The 23,537-nt window shown below is 47.2% G+C and overlaps 1 protein-coding gene across 1 annotated transcript in view; it reads left to right on the top strand.

The window, feature by feature from the left end:
* Window positions 1-23,537, top strand: part of TRAPPC9 (trafficking protein particle complex subunit 9) — a 445,876-nt gene that overhangs the window by 49,531 nt on the left and 372,808 nt on the right. Inside the window, exon 9 of the mRNA XM_084803051.1 lies at window positions 8,859-9,002. Within this exon, the coding sequence (XP_084659177.1) occupies window positions 8,859-9,002 (144 nt within the window). The remainder of the gene's footprint in view (window positions 1-8,858; window positions 9,003-23,537) is intronic.

Genomic DNA, 23,537 nt, shown 5'->3' with positions numbered 1-23,537 from the left:
GTTGGACTGGAGTGGAGGAGGGTGGCAGAGAGCAGTCAGGGTGAGTATGCAGAGCCCAGGAGGGCCCTGCCGTGGTCACACGGGTGGACACACGGCTGCTCTGAGCTCCTGTCAGCCCTCAGTTGCATCTGGATTCCTTCAGCCGCCTTTTCTTCCAGACACCACTTAATTGTCTAATCTAATGTTTTTTTGTTTTGTGGTAAAAGTTTCCATCTGTTCTGTCACCTGCCTTCTTTCCCGTAACCTCCCTCCTTTGTCGTCCCCCCACACCCACCCAGAGGTGGGGTGGAATCCAAGGTCTGTTGAGTACCTGTTGGGTGATTGGCACTCCTTAGGGGAAGTGGGCATGTAGACAGATGTGACTGATGCTGGGTGTTGGAGCCTCATGGGCTGGGGCCCTCTGTGGGCTTCTTGGGCTATCTCATTGTCTGCACAGTTCTACTGTAGCTGTCACTACGGGTCCCCCCTTGGCTCCTAGAGCACTGCTGAGACCATGCAGCATTCTCTAGGCAGAAAGGCACATAGAACCCGGGAACGCCACCATGTGTTCAAAATCTCCAAATGGAGTGACCATTGCAGGCCACTGTGGGCACTGCATAGTCACCCCCCATCTGCCCTCTATGGCCCTCCACCACTCCAGTCCAACTCTGTAGCATTCAGAAGATGGTGGGTGTCATTCTAGGGGCTTCTCAAAGTCCCCTGTCCAGCAGTAAGGACATCAGTGGATGCCAGAGGGCTTGGGCAGGTGTGTCAGAGAGTCCCTTTAACACTGGGAAGTCTGCTCTTGTGTTCAGCACATGGGGAACCACCTGCTTTGTGATGATCCTGCAGGCGCCCCGGTGGTTGTGGAGAAGGAAAGGAGGAAGTGTTAGGTGCCAGCTCGGCCTGGGTCATAGGTCATAGGCCATAGGCCATAGGTCAGCTAAGGAAAGCAGAGAGAGAAGGAAGAGGAGGGGTGAGGATGGGATTGTCGGGCTTTTGGCAGCCAAGGTCAGACTGAGTGGGATGAAGAGTCTGGAATCCAAGTGAGCCTGGCTGTGGTCCTTCTGACTGGTACGCTTTTTAAGAAAGGCTTACGTGGGAACCAACCTGAAGACGGGTGAAGCACCAAAAGGGGTGACGTGATTTCCCAGGGAGCATCTAGAGTCCAGGAATTGGTGGCTAGGACAAGCCATTCCTGAACTCCTGGCTTCTTCATAGTCACCTCGGCAGCCCGCCTAGCGCTTTTCTCCTCTTCGGAAGAGAACTTTAGAGAACAAAGCCCGCGAAGGAAATGGCGTCCTCTCCGCATGCTGGCATTTCCTGGCTTGCGTTTCCTATAGCAGGGGCGAGGAGGGGATGAGACAGACTGGGATGTTGCCTGAGCAGCCTTAGTGCGCCTCCAGTGCCAGCACCAGCTCTCCAGTCCTGCTTTCAGGCTGACCTCCAGCCTTTGCAGAGGCATAGCTAGTCGCTGTGTAGTGATACCAATATGGCCTGGAGTGGTGACACCACTATGGCCTTCGAGTGGCTCTTGCTGCCTAGGACCCTCTCACAAGTTTAGTCTGCAGTTTGTTTTTTGTTTGTTTTTGTTTTGTTTTGTTTTTGAGACAGGGTTTCTCTGTGTAGCCCTGGCTGTCTTGGACTTCCTTTGTAAGCCAGGCTGGCCTTGAACTCACATCAATCTGACTGCCTCTGCCTCATGAGTGCTGGAATTAAAGGCATGTGCCACCACGTTTGGCCTAGTCTGCAGTTTTGTAGTGGAAGGATGGGTTATTTTTATGTCTCCTTCACCAGTAGCAGCTCTGAAAGTGAATCTTCTTAATTAAAACAATTAAAACGACATATTTAGTTATTTGTGTGTGTGCGCACATGCGTGTGCACATGTGCGTGTGCATGCTGCAGCTTCTATGTGGAGTCGGTTTTCTCCTTCCACTCTGTGGGTCCCAGGAATAAACTTAGGTCATTAGCCTTGGCAGCAGGCTTCCTCACCTGCTGAGCCATCCCATTGACCCTTCTCCTTTCCCTTCTTAAATAAAGATAGACCACATAAGACTTTTATTATTTTCTTTCTATCAATCCACTTTCCTCTGTATGATTTTGTTTTATTAAAAAACTAGACATGGGGATGATGAGATGTCTCACTAGTTTATTTTTTTTTTACACATTTTTATTGAAAAATAAAATAATTTATATTACATCTCATTTGCTATCCCATCCCATGCATCCTCCCATTCCTCCCTCCTGCTTTCACCCCATTCCTTTTCCCTATGACTATGACTGAGGAGGACCTCCTCCCCCTGAATATGATGCTAGGGTATTAAGTCTCTTCTTGGTAGTCTGATATCCTTCCTCTGAGTGCCATCGGGCCTCCCCATCCAGGGGACATGACCAAATATGGGGCACCAGAGTTCGTGTGAAAGTCAGTCCCCAGTCTCCACTTAACTGTGGAGAATGTTCTGTCCATTGGCTAGATCTGGGTAGGGGTTTGATGATGACTACACATATTGTCCTTGGTTGGTGCCTTAGATTGGAGATGTCTCAGTAGTTTAAAAGCACTTGCTGCTCTTGAAGGAGACCTGAGTTTGTTTGTTTGTTTGTTTGTTTAGCATCTGCATGATGTCTCACAGCCATCTGTAACTCCAGTTCCAAGGAATCTCACACCCCCTTCTAGTCTGTATGGGCAGCAGGCACACATGTGGTGCACATCCATCCATCCAGACAGACACTTTCATACATAAAAATAAGTAAATCTTAAAAAATGATTTTAAAAAGGCAGTTTCAGATTGACAGAAAAAAGTGCTCATATAGTACAGAATTCTGTCCCATGGAGGAATTCCCCTTCATCCGTAGAGGCCTGGCCTTCTCTACCCTTCGCTTTCCCCGCCTGGTGGAGCAACTGCTACAGCTGCTGAACCAACACATCCTTACTTCAGCTCCACAGCTCACACCAGGGCTCACTCTTGTTACTGGATGTTCTTCAGGGGGTTTGACCAGTGTTGGATGACCTGGTCCCACCATGATGGAGGCACACAAAGCAGTTGTCCCTCCTAACGATCCCGTGCACCCCGCCCGCCCCAGGCTCCTGCCGCTACACACCCTTGCACAGTCTCCACACTGCGGTTGGAGGGATGGCTTAGTAGTTGGGAGCACTGGCTGTTCTTCCAAAGGACCTGGCTTCAATTCCCAGCACCCAGATGGCAGCTCACAACTGTCTATGGCTCCAGTTCCAGGGGACCTGACACCCTCACGCACACAGACAAGCAGGCAGAACACCGATGTACGTGGTCTCCACGCTGTTCCTTCCTCTAGCATGGTCCCAGGCAATGCGTATGCTGCTTCACAAACCCTGGTTGCTTGTGAGGTTGACTGTCATGAGTGAAGGAGCCGTAAACACCACAAGAAGATTCTGTGTGGATGCAGCTTTTTGACCGCCGCGGGTGAACCGTCTTCGCTAATGGCTGCCCAATTTTTCACTCCCAAAGACAGTGGGTCACAGTTACCACTGCTCTTATGTGCTGGCCAGCATTTGGTACCTCAGTGTTCTGGACTAAGGTGTGTGGTGGGATATTGTTTCTCTATCGAGTATACTGAGCATTTCTTCATATGCTTATCTGCTGTTGCAGTACCTTCTCTGCTGATTCCAGCTTCTGCGTTTACTGTCTCTGTAATATGCACAACAGTGCTTTAGTGATATCTTTGACAAATATTTTCTCCCAGCATGCGTCTTGTTTTCCTCATTCTCTCAGTAGCTTATCTGAAAAACAGCAGTTTTCAATTTTAATGGTATCTACTTTGTCAGCTCTTTCTCTCATGGATGGTGACTTTGGAGCTGTATCTAAAAATCCGTCGCGATACCAAGTGCCACTTACATTTTTCATTTCCCAGCTTGGGGAAAGTTTTATAAAACCCAAACAAGTTCTATAAACACGCAGTGTCTTTTAGAGAGGTTTTTGTCTTATTGGAGGTCCATTGTGTGTACTGTTTGTGAATTCTGCAGTTAGCATCTTGATTTAATGCCCGGTTGGTGGCCATCCTGTGTCCCCAGCCCGTCTGCTGGGAGTCCTTGGGCACCTCTTGTGATTTTGTAAGCATGCTTAAAAACACTCTCAGTACTCCCCCTGCCAGCCCCACGGAGCCAGCGTCTTTGTGGCCTGTGTCCTGCTGCAGGTGTCCATGTGCAAACCTGTGATGAGGGGCCAGACTCAGCGAGCACTCATCACAGTGCCTGTGGCCGGTTATTGAATTTATTTCTTGCTCTTCATTTGCAAGTCTGAAGAGCAGAACATATTTCTTTTGAAAAATTCAAGTGATCCTGCCCTTTTTTACCTGGACTTTTGTTTTGGGAGGGGACATTTGCCATTATTTCATGAAAAGAGGTGAGGTCCACTAGAGTTAAAATGGCAAGTGCCAGCCTGCTGCATTGCCAGGCAATGAAAACCACTCTAAGCCCCATCTCCATTTAAATGTCTGTCAGAGAAAGAATTAAATGGAAATCTACTAAAACCCCATTCTGTGAGTAAAGGCGAGGTTGTCAGACCTCTCCTCTCAGAAGTGTTTTCTTTGCTGTTTGTGAGGTGAGCGTTCTTGCCTGCTGGCTGCAGAGGCCTGAGTTAGGACCCGCTCATGTGCCCTGCGAATTTGCTGGCTTATGGGACCACATCTTCTATCTTAATCTTATTTGTACTGCTGTGTGAGGAGATTTCTCCATCTTGCTTTCAGCTCAGCCTTTTCCTGAGCGAGAGATTAAATGTTACCGAGGAGGTTTTCTGAAAGACTTGGAGTCACTTTGCTGAATGGCAGCTGTCAAAGCCTGAATTGCTGAACTTCACAAAGTCAGAATGGCTGAGAGTTTTGTCACGAGTCAACTGCTGCAAGTCTGTCTTTACAAAAGCCTCAGTGTTTTATGTAAGGACTTCTGGGCCGCAGAGGAGGCACCGTGTGTGCGGGGTTCACTGTTAAGCAAGCTTGCCCTGGGTCTCACTCATGTGCACCTGTGATAGTAACTGGACCATTACCCGCTTGGAAAACTAACCAAGCGATGTCAGGGATTTCCAACAGGAGAAAGAGCTCTTGGTTTGGTGGTGCTGAGATGAATGAGAACCAGGGCTTTTTGAAAGGTGTGGCCAGCTTAGGCTAGTCCTGGCTTGGGATCTTAATCCTCCTAACATTCTCTTCTGCTGTAGTGTTTGGAAACGTGGCGGGGATGTGTCTCACTCATCACTCTTACGGATGCAATATGTTGTCGCTACTGTGTATTCCAGGAAGTTTCTGGAAGATCCGTCACATCCTGGGATATACTTTGGAGGGGTTTGTGTGAGTGTTGAGTCGGCTTCCAGGCTTTCAATTGATATGTTCTTATGAATTATCCTAAATATACAAGAACTAGAAAGAAACAGCAGAAGTGATTCCCCCCCCCAACCCCCCCCCCCACCCCCACTAACCCCTGGAGCCATTCCATTTTATCCTCATGTACTTGACTATGTACATCTGAAACAGAGGGGATTTTCCTGGCCTCAGGCTCTCATCTTGACCCACATGCTAGTGGAGAACCCACCATGCTCCAGGCCTCTTGCCAGGCACTAAGGATCCTTGGATGAGTAAGATGCATTGCTGCTGCCAAGGCAATGAGGAATTGATGGAGGAAACGGAATCATGTGCTTACTGGGGCCCCACTGTGCCTGTTAGCAGCTGAGGTCGGTGCCTGCTGCTGAGCACACACCGAAAAGGGAGTGGCTGGCTGCTCAGGGAAAGGTCAGCAGGAGCCTTGAGTTGAATGGAACATCTTAGGCAGACCAACAGAGTTTAGGATGCACAGAGTGCTCGCCAGAGGTAATGTCTTTCTTGCTCCACTTGTCAGTTGACATTGGCCCAATGCCTGACTCTAGACAACCTCAGTTCTGGGCATATTATAATGAGCACCAGACAGCCTTCAGGTGCAGGGGCTCCTAATGCAGGAGTGGGGGTGGGGGTTGACATACAAGAAGGCAATTTCACCCAATAAGCACAGCAGTAGATCTGGTATATCAAGAGTTTGTTCTCAGAGCAGTAATGGAGCAGGCTGGATCATTAATCACCCCACAGAGTCAGAGGCTGATGCTGTGCGTTAAACACATTACATTCATTGAGTCATAATATTAGCATTTATCAGCTAGCATTTATTGAGAAGTTAGGATAAATGGCTAAAGCACTTTAAACGGGCTGCTCACAGCTTTGTGACAAGTTAGGGCTATTATTCCCCTGTTGCAACTTCCTCCCCTGCCTGCCCCGGCTCATGTGGCATACTCACTCCCCCCCCCCCCCCACTGTCCCCACACACTCAGCACCATCTGTACCTCCTATGGGCTTATCCACAGACAGTGTGCACCCCGCTGTCCCCCAACTCTCTTTCATGTGTTCATGTGTTAGGTTCTGAGGAAGTGTGTGCTAACCCTCCTGAGCAGTTAGAGGTTTCCTGTGAGCATCAGTTTTGCCTGAGCCTGAGTCCACCTATATGTGTTTTTCTGACCCGAGCCTTGGCTCAGCAAGGACTTACCAGTCTGGTTGATGACAGTCATTGGGTAGGAGTGTTAAGGGGCAGAGTGTCTGGTCTTCTTTAAGGTATTGAGATCATATTTGAGTGCAGAAGGCAATTGCAGTCTATACATTAAGGTCTTTATAGGTTCAGTGCTATATCCACCAAATTTCCAATAGCAGCTGGCTGTGGTAGCGCACGCCTTTAATCCCAGCACTCAAGAGGCAGAGGCAGGTGGATCTCTGTGATTTTGAGGCCAGCCTGGGTCTACAAAACAAGTCCTGGACAGCTAAGGCTACACAGAGAAACCCTGTCTCGAAAACAAAAACAAAAACCACCAAACAAATTCTAAAGGCATTCTTTATAAAACAAAAACAAAAACAAAAACAAAGCCCCAAAACAACACCACCACCCAAAAATTTATACAGAAAACATAGCCGAAGTGATCCCAAATGAAAAGAAAACTGGCACTACACTATTTGACTTCAAACTGTACCACAGAGCCATAGTGATGAAGGGAGCATGGTGCTACACAAACGTAGACATATAGACCAGTGAGGCATACTAAAGGACCCAGAAACAAATGTACACTGCCATGAGCCTCTAGTTTGTCTGTTTGTTTGTTTTTTGACAAAGATGTCAAATACATACAGTGAAAAAAAAAAAAAAAAAGAGTGCACTCAAGCAACCATTCCAGGAAGACTTGAGAGGTTAGAGCTGCGTCTCATCCTGTACACGAATGGATTCCCAGTGGATCAGGTATCTGAAAGCATGAAACACTGGCACTGCTAGAAGAAAACGTAGGACACGTATGTTAAGATGCTGGTATAAACAAGAGCTTTGTGACTAGGACCCTAACGTAAAGGGAGTTATCCCAAGATTTAGCAGATGAATAGTAGTGTGAAATTAAAAGGCTTCTGCATAGCAAAGAAAGCTGTCGGCGGGGTGAGCAGGCTCTCTACAGAATGGGAGAAAGCCCTTGCCAGCTAATGCTGCGGACAGGGGTTAGGATCTGAGATGTACAAGGGGCTTCAGAAATTAAACAGCACACTCAAACAACCAATCAAAACATGAGCTGGCGAACTGAGCAGGGTTTTTGGGAGAAACACGAAATGGCCAATAAGTAGTTTGAAAAGTGTTCAACGTCCATATTCAGAAAGGCAATACAAGTCAAAACCGCGTTGACACTCCATCTCACGCCACTCAGGAAAGGCAGCAAATGACGCCGAATGCTGGGGAAGCTGTGGTAGGCATATAAATCAGTACAGCTGCTGTAGAGATCAGTGTGTGTGTGTGTGTGTGTGTGTGTGTGTGTGTTTTCAAAATATTGAAAACAGAACTACCCAGATTTGTCAGTCCTGGCATAAATGTAAAATATCTTACCTGCATATCTGTCGCGCTCTATTCATAATATCAAGGAACTAGACCAGCTTACCTGGTGACAGGTAATGAAAAGGCGGTACATACATAGGGTAGAGTTCTATTCAGCCAGAAAGAATAATACAATGATGTCATTTGCCAGAAAATGGATGGAACTGGATATATTAAATGAAGCAACCTGTGGCAGACCTGCAAGAAGTCAACACGAAGCCTTTCTCCAGCTTTCCTGTGCCCCGTAGAGTCTCGAGGCACTGTGAGGGAGCCCTGTGTCCACATCTCCTTTCTGAAAGGTTGTAGAGTGGAAACAAATCTGTAGAGTTAGTAATTGATGCCAAAGGGAGCCAGAATCCTAGGACTCTGCATTCTTTAGGAAACACTTTCAAGTAGGCTGTGTAACCAGTCTTCCTACCTTTATTTTCAGGCGTGTTTGGCTGTTTGGGAAGGAGGGGCCGTCAAGTCCCTGGGTGACCTCTGTATCTTTTTAACTCTCCCCTTCTCCTATGCGTCAGAGCGGTATGGCTTTCAGAGTAATCTCCTTGATTGTTGGTGGCGACGGTTCATCCTGGGTCATCACTTCTTGAGAAAATGTCACTCCCATTACTCAAATGCACTGGAAACAATCTTTTCCTGGAAGCTTATCAGGGTTATTTTAGTGGGATGCTTTGAAGTCATGTCTTCATAGAGAAGAGAAAGTATAGTGGAAGGCAGTTCATTTTATTTTTTTTCTATAGCAGAGTTGGATCCTGGGACCTTGCCCACTGAGCTCTGTCCCCAGGTGGAGATATTCTCAATGTACGGACAGTGTTCTTCTCTGGCATCACTTTACCTGGGGATGAGGATGCTAGTGGGCAGTGGTGGTAGCAGTGGGGGAAGGGTAGTGGCGGGCAGTGGTGATAGTTTTGGCTATTTGAATTTTATCTCTTGTCTGTGAGCTGCCACATTTCACACCTGACCCTGAGTACCTGCTTTGTCACCTTCGCCACAGGCACACACCGAGGCTGGGCTGCTGTTCAGATGCGCCTGCTGCACGAGCTGGTCTACGCCTCCCGAAGGATGGGAAACCCCGCGCTGTCTGTCCGGCACCTGTCCTTCCTTCTGCAGACCATGCTGGACTTCCTTTCTGACCAGGGTGAGTGAATTCACACTATTTCTGTTTTTGTTTCTGTTTTACACAGGGAGCCTTGGATGTGGGCTGGTCTTCTTTTCCAGCTTCTTGGTGGTGGGTACCTGTGTCTGCCCTTAGCCACCCTTCCCATGTTTCCTCTTGCTTACCCATACCTCTTTTTCTGGTTTTCCATGCCCTTTTTTCCCTCCTAGACAGGGTTCTAGTTCTGGCTAGAACTGTGTAGCCTTGGCTGTCCTGGACTCACACTGTAGATTACGTTGGCCTCGAACTCACAGAGATCTGCCTGCCTCTGCCTCCTGAGTGCTAGGATTAAAGGTGTGCACCAGCATTATTTGGCTTCTGCATCCTTTTCATCCCTCTATTCAGCAAGTTCTCCTCCTCCTCAGCCTCCAGGCATTGTGTTTGTTACTTTCTGCACCAAATACCTGACATGAAACAGCTTAAGAGAGGAAAGATTTTTTTTGGGGGGGGGGCCTCATGGTATGAAGGGATACAGTCCGTCTTGACTGGGGGACGTGGTGGCAGGAGGCTTTATGGGGTGGTACTACATAGCTGTCACTCTTCACCTCCACACATCTCCACAGTGCAGGAAACAGAGACAGGACAGGAAGTAGAATAGGCTACAAATCTCACTCCTCCAGTGACTCCCATCTCCCAAAGGTTCCACAACCTCCCAGCTCAGTACCTGTAGATGTATTCTGCATTTAGATCATGGTAGGCTCCTTGTCCTCGGAGGGCATTGTGTACAATGTGAGTGCCAACATGTGGTATTTGTGTGGGGTGGTGTTCAGGTCCTCAGATCACAGCTCTGTGCAGTTTCACTACCTGGATGTCCCTATCACTGTCATCTAGGTGGACATGGAACAAGTAGAGGTTGATAGCCCCTTTGTGCTCTTCTGGCCATGGCTGCCTCCTGGAACCTTCTGTCTGGCTTCCAGAACTACAGATGAGGTGGCCAGGCTGGTCTAGGGGCCACAGTATCCACCTACATCCCATGTTACCTTTGTTGAGCTGTCTCTCCAAGTATCTCTTCTCACTGTCACTGGGTATTGCCTCATTTCTGGGGTTCAGTTGTCATCTGTGTAATTCAGCCCAGGTATGTAGCTGGTAAGATAGCTCGCTGTGGTGTTCCCTAGGCCTTGGAGAGTCAGGATGTCAGAAGAGGGCTGACCTGTCAGACCTGCCTTTCCACCTACACCCTCTGACCCTGTTGTCCTGGGACCCAGGTGGGTTCTTGGGAAGACGTCCTCTGCTGTGATGTTGCTGTGTGGGGATAGTATACAGGGAGTTCATGAAATAGGTTTTTGCTTGGTTATCATGGACTTAACAGCTAATATCCAAATGTACATAAGTTAACACATACCATATTTGTATTTCTGGGTCTGGGATACCTCATTCAGGGTGATTTTTTTAAAAAAAAGATTTATTTATTTATTATTTATACACATTCTGCTTGCATGTGTGCCTGCCTGCCAGAAGAGGGCACCAGATCTCATTGTAGATGGTTGTGAGCCACCATGTGGTTGCTGGGAATTGAACTCAGGACCTTTGGAAGAACAGACAGTGCTCTTAACCTCTGAGCCATCTCCCCAGCCTCACTCAGGGTGATTTTTTAAAAATAGTTTTATCCATTTATTTGTGAATCTCATCATGCCTTTAAAAAAAAAGGCTGTAAATGCATAAATGTACCACATTTTGTTTCACCTATTTTATTTTTGTTTTTTGTTGAGGGATGGCTAGGTTTCCAGTTTCTGGCTATTATGTATACAGCAGCAATGATGATGGTGGAACAAGTGAATCTGTAGAGGGGGGAAGCATTCTTGGGGAATATGCCAAAGAATGGTGCAGCTGAATCCTGAGGTAGATTGGCTCCATCTTCCCGAGGAGCCGCTGCACTGACTGCCACAGTGACTGTACAAGTTTGCATTGGCACCAACAGTGAATAGACGCTCCCCCTGTTCTCCATCCTCACCAGCACGGCCGTCTCTTGTGTTACTGATTTTAGCCATTCTGACATGTCTAGGGTGAAATCACAAAGTCGTTATGATCTGCATTTCCCTGATGAGCTAAGGATGTTGAACATTTCTTTACCTGTTTCTCAGCCACTTGAGTTTCCTCTTTTGAGAATTCTCTGTTTAGGTCTGTACCCTGTTTTTAAAATTCGATTCTTTGTTTTCTTTTTTTCCTTTCGTGTTTATGAGACAGAGTTTCTTCATGTACCTCTAGCTGTACTGAAACTCGCTCTGTTTACCATGTTGGTCTTGAACTCACAGAGATCTTCCTGCCTCTGCCTCCTGAGTGCTGGGATTAAAGGTGTATACTACCATTATCAAGTGGGTTTTTTGTTTTCTTGATATCTTATGTTTTGAGTTCTTTATATATTTTGAATTTTAGCCCTCTATTGGATGTGTAGCTGGTAAAAATCTTTTCACAGGTGTCCTTTCTGTTTCATGGGATCCCATTTATTGTTGACCTTAGTGCCTGTGCTAATGGTGTTCTGTTCAGAAAGCCTTTTTCTGTGCCAATGAGTTTGAGGCTGTTCCCCACCATCTCTTCTACAAGGCTCAATGTACCTAGGCTTGCTTGCTTGCTTGCTTGCTTGCTTGCTTTATTTATTTATTTATTTATTTATTTTATATCCTGGTCATAGCCCCATCCCTCCTCACCTCCTAGACCCACCCTCTCCAATGTATCTAGTTTGATGTTGATATCTTTGATTCTTTTGGAGTTGAGTTTGGTGCAGCGTGATAAGTATGGATCTATGTGGATTCTTCTACATGCAGCCATCCAGTTTGACCAGCACCATTTGTTGTTCTGTCCGCCTTCATCTCTAGTTTTGTTAATTTGAACATCCTTTCCCTAACTTTTAGCTAATTTGGATCACAGTTTGTCAGTCTTACTGAATTTTCTGAAAGAACCAACTTTTTCTTTCAGATTCTGTTTTCTTTGCTTATTTTTTGTTTTTATTTTATTGGTTTCAGCCCTGAATATATTCCTAGCTGTCTAGTCCTTTTAGGTGTGATTTCTTCCTTTTGTTTTAGATCTTTCAGGTGTGTTGTTAAGTTACTAATATTAGATCTTTGCAGTATTTTTTTCCCCCCGAGACAGGGTTTCGTGTAGCCATGGCTGTCCTGGATTCACTCTGTAGACCAGGCTGTCCTGGAACTCACAGTGATCACCTGCCTCCTGAGTGCTGGAAGTAAAGGCATGAGCCACCATGCCCAGCCGCTGTAGTATATTTCATGTGGGCACCTAGTGCCATGAACTTGCATCTTAGAACTGCCTTCATTGTTTGGGTACATTGCATTTTCATTTTCATTCAATTCTTTCTTTCTTTCTTTTTTTTTTTTTTCCAGACAAGGTTTCTCTGTGTAGCCTTGACTGTCTTGGAACTCATTCTGTAGACCAGGCTGGTATCCGTCTGCCTCTGCCTCCAGAGTGCTGGGATCACAGGCATGTGCCCCTGCGCCCGGCTCATTTTCTTCTTTAGACTAGGGAAATGTTCTTAGGTCAGGGAAATGGTCTATGATGTTGCTGAAAATATTTACTGTACCCTTGAATTTGTTCTCCTTCCTTCCTGTCTGTCTTTTCCTGTCCTTCCTTCCTTTCTCTCTCTCTCCCTTCCTCCCTCCCTCCCTCCCTTCCTTCCTTCCTTCCTTCCTTTCCTCTCTTCCTTTCTTTCTTTTTTCTTTTTGAGACAGGGTTTCTTTGCATAGCTTTGGCTGTCCTGGAACTCACTCTGTAGACCAGGATGGTCTTGAACTCAGAGATCTGCCTGTCTCTGCCTCCCATGTGCAGGTGTGTGCCACCACTGCCTGGTTGGTTACTTCCTGTATTTCTATTATTCTTATATTTGGTCTCTTTTCATAGTATCCCAGATTTCCTGGATACTTTGTGCCTAGAATTCTTTTTTTTTTTTTCTTTTTTAGACTTAACATTTTCTTTGACCATTGTATCCATTTCTCCTGTCATAGCTTCAGTGCCTGAGACTTTCTTCCATCTCCTGTATTCTGCTGGTGACACTTGCCTCTGAGGTTTCTGTTCAAGGTCCTAAATTCTTCATTTGTAGATTTCTCACAGTTGGGTTTTCTTTATTTATTCTTTTTCCACTTTCATGTCTTGATTTGTTTTATTCATTCTCTTCCACAGTTTGTTTGCGTTTTGATAGACTACTTTTCTCTTTTTCCCTTCCTTCCTTCCTTCTTTTCTTTCGAGACAGGGTTTCTCTATAGACTGTATTTTTCAGACCATAAGACTCACCTGACCATAAGATGCACCTAGTTTTTAGAGCGGTAAAACAAGAAAAACAGTAAAAACAGCAATTGGACCATAAGGTGCACCCTAACCCCCCCCCCCAACACACACTTTTAGGGGAAAAGTGTGTCTTGTGGTCTGAAAAATATGGTAGCCTTGGCTGTACTAGAATTAACTGTATGGACCAGCCTGGCCTTGGACTCACAGCGATCCACCTGCCTCTGTTTCTCAAATGTTGAGATTAAAGGTGTGCCAGGCTTTGATAGATTTCTTTAAGGGTTTGTTCCTCATTTCCTCTTTAGGGCCTCTATCATACTCTTAAAGGCTGTTTTAAAGTCTTTGTCTTGCGTTGCAGTCCTCAGGGCCTCCTGTGGTAAGAAGGTTGCAGGCTCTGGTGGAGACATCGTCCTGGCTGTTACTGTGTTTTTATGCTGCTGTCTTGGCATCTGGACTTGGGAAGACTGTAATTCTGGGTGCTCATATGTGGCCTTGTCTTTGTTGTGTGTGTGTTTTGCTCCCTGCTTTCTCTTGCCCTCTCTGTTCTTAGAGAGAGCGGCGGTGGCTGTGTGTTGCCTGGTAGGGGGTTCTTCTGGGGTCTTGATAGGTGTGGCCACTGGGGCTTCTGAGTAAAATGTATCTCTACATAGTGGAATGGGGATGGTATGGGGTGGTTAAGGGAGTCCACAGGAGGGAGGAAAGCAAGGCATTCCACCCGGATCTCCTTAGTCCCCTGTGGAAGGGGTGAGCCACACGGAGAGGCCCCAACAGGCAGTGTGCTACAGAGCTGGGACTGGATACTGAGGAGAGGAGGGAGAGTGAGGCACCTCTTTCATTGGCTTACTCACTTGGCTGGCTTCGCTGACAGGGTCTCAGAGAAAGAAATGCCTCCTGGGACAGCAGGAGGAGTGATGAGGAAGGTTGTGGAAGATATTTGCAATCTGCTGGAGAAGGCGGCAGAGAGGAGCCAGGTGGTCTGCTGCTGGCCTGGAGATGAGCCTTGGGGAGGGCCAGGTGAGGCTCTACAGGCAGGCTACCTACTTCCTGGCCAGGGTAGCCTGCGAGTTCCAGGAAATCCACTAAACCACCTTTTAATGTTTGTTAGGTGTGCTTCCTCTCCTAGTCCCTTTAGTTTGAAAGTGCTCCCACTTCCGATGGCTCTGTATCTCTGTCAGCGTGGATTGGTGTAGTTTTCTCTGTAGGACTTCTGTGACCAAGTGACTTGCTGTTGCAACAGGGTTCCATAGGCAGCAAGGAGCCTCTCAGCACATGGCGGTCCCCATTGACTTCCTTTTTGAGTCATTTGCTTTTGTCTTTATCTCTTGCAGGTAGGTGTCTCAGTAGTCGGGCACCCTGGGAGCTGCCCAGTGAATAACTCACTGCTGGGAACTTTTGTGACATTGAGAGACAGGGTGACCTCTCAGAATGCCCAAGCCTCTAAGTGGCATGGCACAGCCTGGGTCTCTTCCTTCCTGGTTCTGTACTCACTGCCCAACCCACTGACCACCCCTACTCCCCTGGGATTTTGACCCAACAACTCTAAAGATGACAGGACCGAAATAGGCTGGAATCTGTCATCCTGCCCCTGCCGCTGCCCCTCGGCCTTGGTCAGGACCCTGTTCTCTGTCCTGGATCCTCACATCTTCATAGTCTGGTGCCCCCAGGTGGTGGTCACATGGCTTCCTTCCCTTGTGCAGCTAGGACATCTCACCTGCCACTTTTTGGATCTTGAGCTGTTTTCCTTGACAGTACATAGTTTCCTTCTACAGCAGGTTAAGCATCTCCACTATACCTCAGGACTCCCCATGCCCTGACTTCCTCTGTGGGTCTTTCACCAGTTCCCAATAGATGGGGTTCCCGCCTCTCTTTGTTTGCTTCCTAGTGGATAGCAACAGGTGCCATTCAGTCTGTGTTGTGTGTTTGCCCCAGGTGCCTTTTCCTCAGAAGCTGTTCTGTTTTGTTTTGTTGGATACTGTGTTTCTCAAGGACAGGAGCCTTGTCATCCCCTTCTGGTGCCCTGTGGCTTATACAGGACATTGAAGCATTTAGGGCTTGTAGCTGTCTGAGCTTGGACAGGGGACCAGTAAGTGGACCCATCTCTCCATTTTCTTAGTCAGGATGATGAGCTTGACCTTCTCCTCTCCTGAGACAGGGACTTTGTCCTCGAATTACGAGACAGCACAGAGCACAGATAGGACTGATGGCCTTATAGCCGCCTCTGCACTTGACAGGAACTGTGTGTGTACGCACACACACACACACCCTGGTCAGTGGTCATTACTGGTGGTTGTCACTCATGTCCTGTGCCTGGGTATCTGCGTGTGTTTGCTAGCATCTGGCTTGGCATCTTTCTTCAGGTGCTAGAGACCATGTGGAGAGTCCTGCCTCAACAGCTCTCTGTCACTCTTTCTCCCCTCCTTTCTCTTACCTTGTTTATACTTTTAAGACTAAATTGCTTTTAAACCTACCCATGTTCGCTGTACTTATTCCTCATGTGATTTTTCTAGAAAAAGTGCCATGTTTGCGCATGAGCACTCAGGTATCTAGTACAGGTCCTATTGCTGAAGGCTCTTTTAATACACATATATGAACTATGTAAATACTGTTCTAGGATACTATGTTACACAGGCCATGAGGGGTTAAAGATTTCATTTTTTAAAAATTTCTTTGAGACAGGGTTTCTTGATGGGGCTTGCCAATTATGCTAGGCAGGCTGGCCAGATAATCCCAGAGATCCCTCTGTCTCCACCTCGCCAGTGCTGGGCTTGCAAGTGCATACCACTGTGTCAGATTTTCACCTGAGTCCAGAAGGTTGAACCCAGGTCTGAATTCTTGCGTGATGCATACTTTGCTGAGCATTGCCTCAGCCCAAGGTGTTTGTGTTCTTTGCCTTTTGGGGGTTGGGGTAGGTTGGGGGTCTTGCTTTGCTATTGGAGATAAACACCATGGTAGACATATTTCTGCCTTTGGCTTTGAAGCAGTAAATAGGCTTTACCCACTGAGGGCTAATTAGGTCATCACTTATGAACGTTTGCCTGCTCTTTAGATGTGTTGCCAAATTGCCTTCTGATAGGAGTGTTCTGACTACATTCTGGCGGCAGTACCCCAATCTGTTAGCTCTGAGTGCCTTACAGTTTAATTTGTATTTTTTTTGGGGGGGGGTTATTCTAAGGTTGCTTAATTTTTCAGTGTCTGAAGCTGAACCTCTTCCATGTAAGCCCTTTTAAGTGGTCCTGTTTGGACCTCATTTGGTTTTCACAGAGACTTTGATGGGTCTGGTTGAGAACAGCATCTTGCCTGTTGTACAGGTAAGATGTGGCTGGCCAGTTCTCCAGGACAGAGCCAGCCCTCAGCTCTGACCTAGTAAACATGCTGAAGTAAGAAAGACTCCTGCACGCTAAGGATCTGTGTGTCACCTGCCTGCACACAATAGACCTGGACAGCTGGGAAGAGCTCAGAAGGGTTAGGCCATCTCCCCAGAGTTTATTGTATTCTAGCCCAAAGCTGCAACTTCACAAAAATCTTTGTTGACCGTGTTAGGATATGTCTCCTTAGCGGGATTGAAATGTAACGCTATTGTTGGAGCCCTGAGAAATGATTTTTTCCGAAGGAGGCTTAGCTTCTAGTCCACACATATGAATTAGCGCTAGCTTGGAACTTACTGCTCTTGACTTACCCTGGCCCTGGTTTTGTTTGTTGACTGAGCCAAGTGTTTCTTCCTTCCTACTTTGCAGACCCATGGCAGCTCTTAACTTGCCTTGCACCGGTGGGTGCACATGCTCAGTGTTGGGGACTCCTAGGTACCGTGTCTTCCTTCTCCTCTGTCTTTCTGAGATTTCTTAGCATATCCTTCCTTTTCTTGCAGAAAGGCAGTTTGGAAGCTAGCCTTGATGGCTGATCCCACAATTGCTTCGTGATAAGTCGGGAGTCAGGTTGGTTAGGGCCAGCAAGGCTGAGTGCCAGGACACGGGGCTGAACTACATCCTACAGTGTTGGTGGAGAAGTCAAAGCCACTGATGTAGCGACATCTTACTGGGGTTCACGACAGGAGTCCCCACGAAGACTGGCCTGGCTGTTTGGGGTCCTGGTGAAGCCTGGCTGTCCTTGGCCTAGATTTCTGGGTTCTGTGAGCCAGCTGGGTCTCTTAGGAAAAAGACTGAGTCCCCAGAGGAGCGGTGCAGGAAAAGCTGTCCCCTCTTCAGTGTCAGTGTGTTTGCCCTCACTGTGTCACACAGCACATGCTGTGGAGTCAGCCCCTGCAGAGCATCCTGGGAGGTGTCACTCCAGCCAAGCTAAGTGGACACAGCGGTGAAGATTTTAATTTCTGCTGTGACTCTCAAGTCTGGAAGCAGGAGATAAATCTCCACAAAGAGAAAGCATTTTGCTCCCTCTCTAGCATATTTGATGCTTTAATTTTTTTATTTTTTTTATTTTTTTTTAGCAGATAGCTTTTAGTTTGGTTTCTCCTTGGCAAATCTGTAACTGTGGATGCAAATGGGTTACAGGGAAGGGCATTGGTGACCATCCTCCCCTTTGAACTGCAGAGCACAGTCTGGTGCTCCTGGGGAGATGTGGAGCCACATGCTAAAACTTGGGTCCCTGGAGAATCTTATGCCCGCCTCCCACCTCTACATGCCTAGGCTCAGAGGAGCTTTCTCTTAATCTCTTAGGATTCTGGGTATTTTAATTTATGGTCCCCCCCCCCTTTTTTTTTTTTTTTTGAAATTTTTGTAGTTTTGAATCAGATCAGGAAACTATTGTTTTACAACATTTCCGTATCCGAGTTTGGGATAGAATAATGTGACCAGAGTATCTGTAAGCCTCCCGTGGGTGATGTCCTGAAGTTTCCAAGCAGGGGTGTGGATTGGCGCTCCTCCACATGCTGTGGTGTGGTCCAGTTCTGACTTCTCACAGGAGCAGCTGCCCTTAGCTCCATCTGGCAATCTGCAGTGTGAACTGTAGCTGGAAACAAGGGACAAGTTTAAAACTGTTATCACTGTGTGTGTGTTTGTGTGTGTGTGTGTGTGTGTTTTCTCAGCACGTGCTCCCTACCTTCACATTTTCTCCATGCAAAAGGTATATGGATTATTTGAAAGTTTTAATTTGCTATATTTCGATTTTTACCTGGGTAGGGGAGAAAGGGAGATGCGCGTATGAATGGTTCAGTTGTGTAGAACCCTGGTGGGAGTTCTTCAGGCAAAGGCTGTAATTTGTTTCTAGTGCAATTGATGAGCTCCCCTTTGCTTGTTCAGAACCAGGCAGAAAGAACTGAACAAAACCCTGCAGAAATGAGGTGGGGCGGGGGGCACGGACTTCCTGTGATTTCTGTGTTGAAGAGATAAATACCATGCAGTAAAACATAATAGGTATCTTCTAATAAAGTACATTCTTAATGGGGAAACCGGAAGTGCAAAATACTGAGATGAAGAAAAACTACCAGGATGTCCAAAATCTCTAATGTTTCAGTGGATTTACCAGTGAATTGACAACTTCTAGGTGAACCAAAATAGACTATTCCAAGGTGGTGCCTAAAGGCTTTCCTGTGCCTTCTGCAAGGGGTAAGGCCCTGTGGGATCGGGGCAGCCAAGGTGTGTGCTTGGCAGCATCTGACACCGTCCCATGATGCAGTATACAGGTCCACCAGTGTACAGAGCACTAGATCCCATACCTCAGTCCCGTTCAGCTCTGGGTCTAGAACAATCAAGGGCACTTAGGCATCCCAAGGTCCCCATGACATAGGCATAGTTTAAGGCAATCTCCAGCTCAAAAATAACAGCAAGATGAAGTTGAGGGTTTCCTGTGGTACAGAAATCACATGCAGGTACTACATGTTCTGGAACATTCTCAGGCCTACTCAAGCCAACTGGAGCAGCTGCCACTCTACCTCTAGCTCCTGTGAACCTGTGTGCCTGTGTCTGTCTCCAGGCTTCCTGGAGGGGGGGTGGGGAGGTAGGGGAACTAGAGGGGTTGAGGGTGGGGTGGTGGTGGAGAGGTCTCGCCTGGAACATTCTTCTAGGATACTTCCTTTCTGACAGAGAATTACCCTGCCTAGCAGTTACAGAAAGGGAAATGGAAGAGGTAATGGGCATTGCCTCATTGCATATCAGTAATGATTCTCCGTGTCTGAACTCTGTGTAAAAACTCCAGATGCCCGGGATCCCCAGGCAGCCCAGTGTGGCTCATCTAGGTTCAGGAAATAAATGTTTGTTAAATCAGTTTCCCTCTTTTTTTTTCTGGCTTTGTTTTCTCATCAGAATGTGAGGGTTAATACCTGTCTTGTCATTATTTAGCTATGAGGGCTAGAGAGAGTCTACAGGCCTGGCCTGGGCTGTGAGCAAAGGGAGAGCGGGAAGAAGGCAGTATTGGTTGGGTCTGGTTCTGACCTCCAGGAGAGTGTGACAATGTGTGCTGCTCTCAGACTACAGAACCTTCTGGCTCCCTGTTCTGATAGCCTTCTATGTTGCTCATGGAGTCAGTGAGTGACGAGAGAGAGAGAGAGAGAGAGAGAGAGAGAGAGAGAGAGAGAGAGAGAGAGAGAAATGTTGAGTGTGTAGAGACGCACATTGTCCTGGTTAGGTGTTTCTTCTTCTTCTTCTTCTTCTTCTTCTTCTTCTTCTTCTTCTTCTTCTTCTTCTTCTTCTTCTTCTCCTCCTCCTCCTCCTCCTCTTCCTCTTCCTCCTTCTCTTCTTCCTCCACCTTTTCCTTTTCTTCTTCCTCCTCCTTCTCCTTCTTCTTCTTCCTCCTCCTTCTCCTTCTTCTTCTTTATCCTCCTCCTCCTCCTCCTTTTCCTTTTCTTCTTCTTCCTCCTCTTCCTCCTTCTCCTCCTCTTCCTTTTGTCAGCTTGACATAAGCTAGAGTCATCTGGGAAGAGTGAGCCTCAGCTGAGAAAATGCCTCAGTTGGTCTGTAGGCAGTTCTGAGGGGCGTTGTCTTGATCAATGATTGATGTGGGTAGGCCCAGCCCACTGTGGACAGTGCCATCCCTGGATAGATGGTCGTGGGTCTTGCAGATTGAGCAACCCATGTGGAGCAAGCCAGTAAGCATCACTCTCCAGTCTCCACATCAGTTCCCACCTTCAGGTTCTTCTTTGTGTTCTTACCTGAGCTTTCTTTTCATGATGTAAAATCACCCCTTCCTCCTCAAATTACCTTTGGTCATGGTTTTTTATCACATCAGTAGAATCCTAACAAATACGGGGAAGGAACCTTGTTCTCCACAGGAGAATGTATGGGCTGTGGTCTTTGCAGCTGGCAGGTGACTTTTCCCTGGCTCTTCTGCCTATTGCATTTCTCTGCACTCCCAAGCCTGGTTTCAGACCGTAGAATTCAAAAGTCAGTGTGAGGCTAGCTGGAGGTTTATCAGAGCAATGTAGATGGGCTGCACTCAGTACTTCGGAAACACAGTGGCCATGCACTGACCCATGACAGGTTTTGGTCACCCCCACAGTGGCACATGGTTCTCCAGCTCAAAGACCCACCCAGCTAAGGGTGTCACCACAGAGCTGCTGCCTGGGCAGGATTTTCACAGGTGGGAACAGATGGTGCGCCTTTATTTTTAGCTCTTCCTGACTCTCATCTTTAAATCTCTAACTGACTGATTTTCTTTTTCTTTTTTTAGTGTGTGTGCATGTGTGTTCACGCGCACATGTCCAAATGCACGTGTGTGTACATGTATGCTTGTGGAAGTCTGAGGTCAGCCTTGGGAGTCACTCCTCAGGAACTATCCACCTTGAATCTTCTGAGATAGAGGCTCTCACTGGCACTTGGGGCTTGCCAATTAGTCTTTTTAAAATTAAAAAAAATTTTTTTAATTATATGTACTCGTGTCTCTGTGTGGGTATGCAGAGGCCAGAAGTGGGCTTGGATCCCCTGGAGTTGCAGTGGTTGTGAGCTGCCTGATATGGGTGCTTGGAGTGAAACTTGGGTCCTCTTGAAGGAGCAGTGCTTGTTCTTAGCCACTGAGCCATCTCTCCAGCCCTGCCAATTAGTCTTGATCTGCTGGTCGGTGAGCCCCGACGGGGTCTGCTTGTCTCTGCCTCCCTAGCCCTGAGATTACACGTGCATACCACATCCCCCTGCTTTTTAAATGGATGTTGGAGATTGTACACAGATCCTTATGCTTGTGCGACAAGCGCTCTATCAACTGAGCCATCTCCCCAGACGGCCACCTTATCTTCTTTTTAAAATATATATTTTATTAATTTATTCATTCTTTTTTAAAAAAAAAAACATTTATCTCAGCACTTCTGGGGGCTAGGCCTCATAAAGATTCATTCCTTGCTGTCCCAGCCTATGCCATCCCATCCATTCCTAGGGTGCCAGTCTCTAGCCAGCAAACTGATTTTCATTCCCCCAAAAGAGGTTAGTGTAGGTTAGGGTGTCACACACTGTTTTGTTGCTGGGTTTGAGTGGCAGTGGCGTAGACATGGAGTTCATGCAGCACAAGAGTGTCTTGTACGTCCCAGCATCTCTGCTGACCAGTGCCCGCGTTGGCCGGCTTCACACACACCTAAGCCCTGCTGGCAGAGTGCAGTCAGCTTGGCTCATGGGCCTTCAGCTGCTGCTGCTCTGCTGTTTCAGTGATCTCTGAGAGAAAGGAGGTATCAGCTCAGGCTGGTTTGGATATTATTTTAAAAAGGGATCAAAGGCACTTAAAATTAATAGTGTTTATTGATTTCTAAGTAGCAGGTATCGACTCGAGCTGGAAAAAGCACACAGAGACTATTACCATTAGAAAGCTCAGGGTTCATTTCCTGGCTGCTTGTATGGACAGCCTTCTCCAGTGGGGGAGACGTGTCCTCAGTTCCCAGGTGCCTCCCTGTTCCTGCCAGGACGTCCAGAGCACCTGTGCTGGGCTACAGACGGCAACGGAACTCAGGTGCCAGCCTTGGGCCACTTGTCCACCAGCTGCCCTAAGGTGCATGCCACAGAAATGCCGGTCTGCACACAAGGCTAATGGAAAAGTGTCCCACAGCTAATGAGTGAACTTGGCCGGCTGCCAGTGCTCACACTTGCCTATGTGGCCATTTCTCCCCACCCATTGTTATCCAGGGGCTGTCCGAACGTTTCAGTCTTATTTTATCCATCTTCAGGAAGGTTTTAGTGGCACTACGGAGGCCACAAAAATCCAGGCACTTGTGAATTTGTATGCATAATCCGAAGCTATAGCTCAGAGCATGGTGTCTTTGTGGGCTCTGATGGGTTTGGAATTGGAGACCAACAAGGTAAAAAGTTGACAGCATGGAGATGGCGATCACGTGTCACCTTTGCTCTCATCACAGTACCACCACAGGTCAGAGCGGAGAGAGTGCATGTTGCTAGGGCGACGACCTTTCAGAAGCCATACGTTTGCAGGTGAGCCCTGAGGGCAGGAAAACAGAGTGGCACAGCTGAGGCCAGGTAGCCCCTGCTGTTGAGAAGTGTCCCCTGGACAGTCTGGTGCAGCTTGTGGCTTCCTTGTCTTAAAATCAAAATGGCCTTCAGATGGTGAGGGCCCTCCAGGGTGTGGCTCAGGGCTATCACTTTTAGTTCACCTGTGTTACCTTGGGGGAAGAAAACCAAGCAGCTGCAAGAGAAGTTTTGATTCAAGGCACATCACGAAATGAGTTATGCATCAAAGACAATTATTTGTTATGAAAAAAAAAACTTATTAAAAGCGGTAATTACAGAAAAGGTCAATGGAGGCATAAATTAAAAACATCTTTGAAGATTTATGATGGAGGTTTAAGAGTGGAGCTCCTGGTCTGCTCAAAATACTCTTTGTGATTTAAAACAAAAAAATTTGCTCATGTTTGCGGAGTTAGATGGTGGTTTGTGACCTTCGAGAGTTCAGTTTCCAGCTGAAGGCTGTCTGGCTCCCAGCGTCTTACCTTTTCATCCCATGTTTCTGGTTTTCATCAAAGGTGTCATATCATTTTTCTGTTCTTGGAAGCTTCAACATCGTGGAGTCACCTTGTCTTGTTCTTTTGCATCCTTTCTTGGTGTGTTACGGTCACTCTGATGACCTTCAGCTTCTGTCCTCCGCCATGCCTCTTCCCTGCTTTGTGGTCATAGCCCTGGGTCAGACACTTCAGCCTTGTTACTTGGGCCAGAGCAGCGGCTTCTTAACCTCAGCTGCCATCTTGTCTTCTGTATCTGCTCCATCTAGTCGTTGTTCACAATGAAGCTGAAGTCATCTCCTTGACCTGTGAGCCGCGCATGCTCTCTAGAGGCTGCAGCAATAGCCCCTCACCTGTCCAGTGCCGTCGCAAAGACATTCATGGTTCACACCATCAGTTCAGCCTAATTT

This window comes from Acomys minous (assembly GCF_964271855.1).
Source record: "Acomys minous genome assembly, chromosome: 12".
Lineage (NCBI taxonomy): Eukaryota > Metazoa > Chordata > Mammalia > Rodentia > Muridae > Acomys > Acomys minous.
This window is presented reverse-complemented; position numbering and strand designations above follow the sequence as displayed.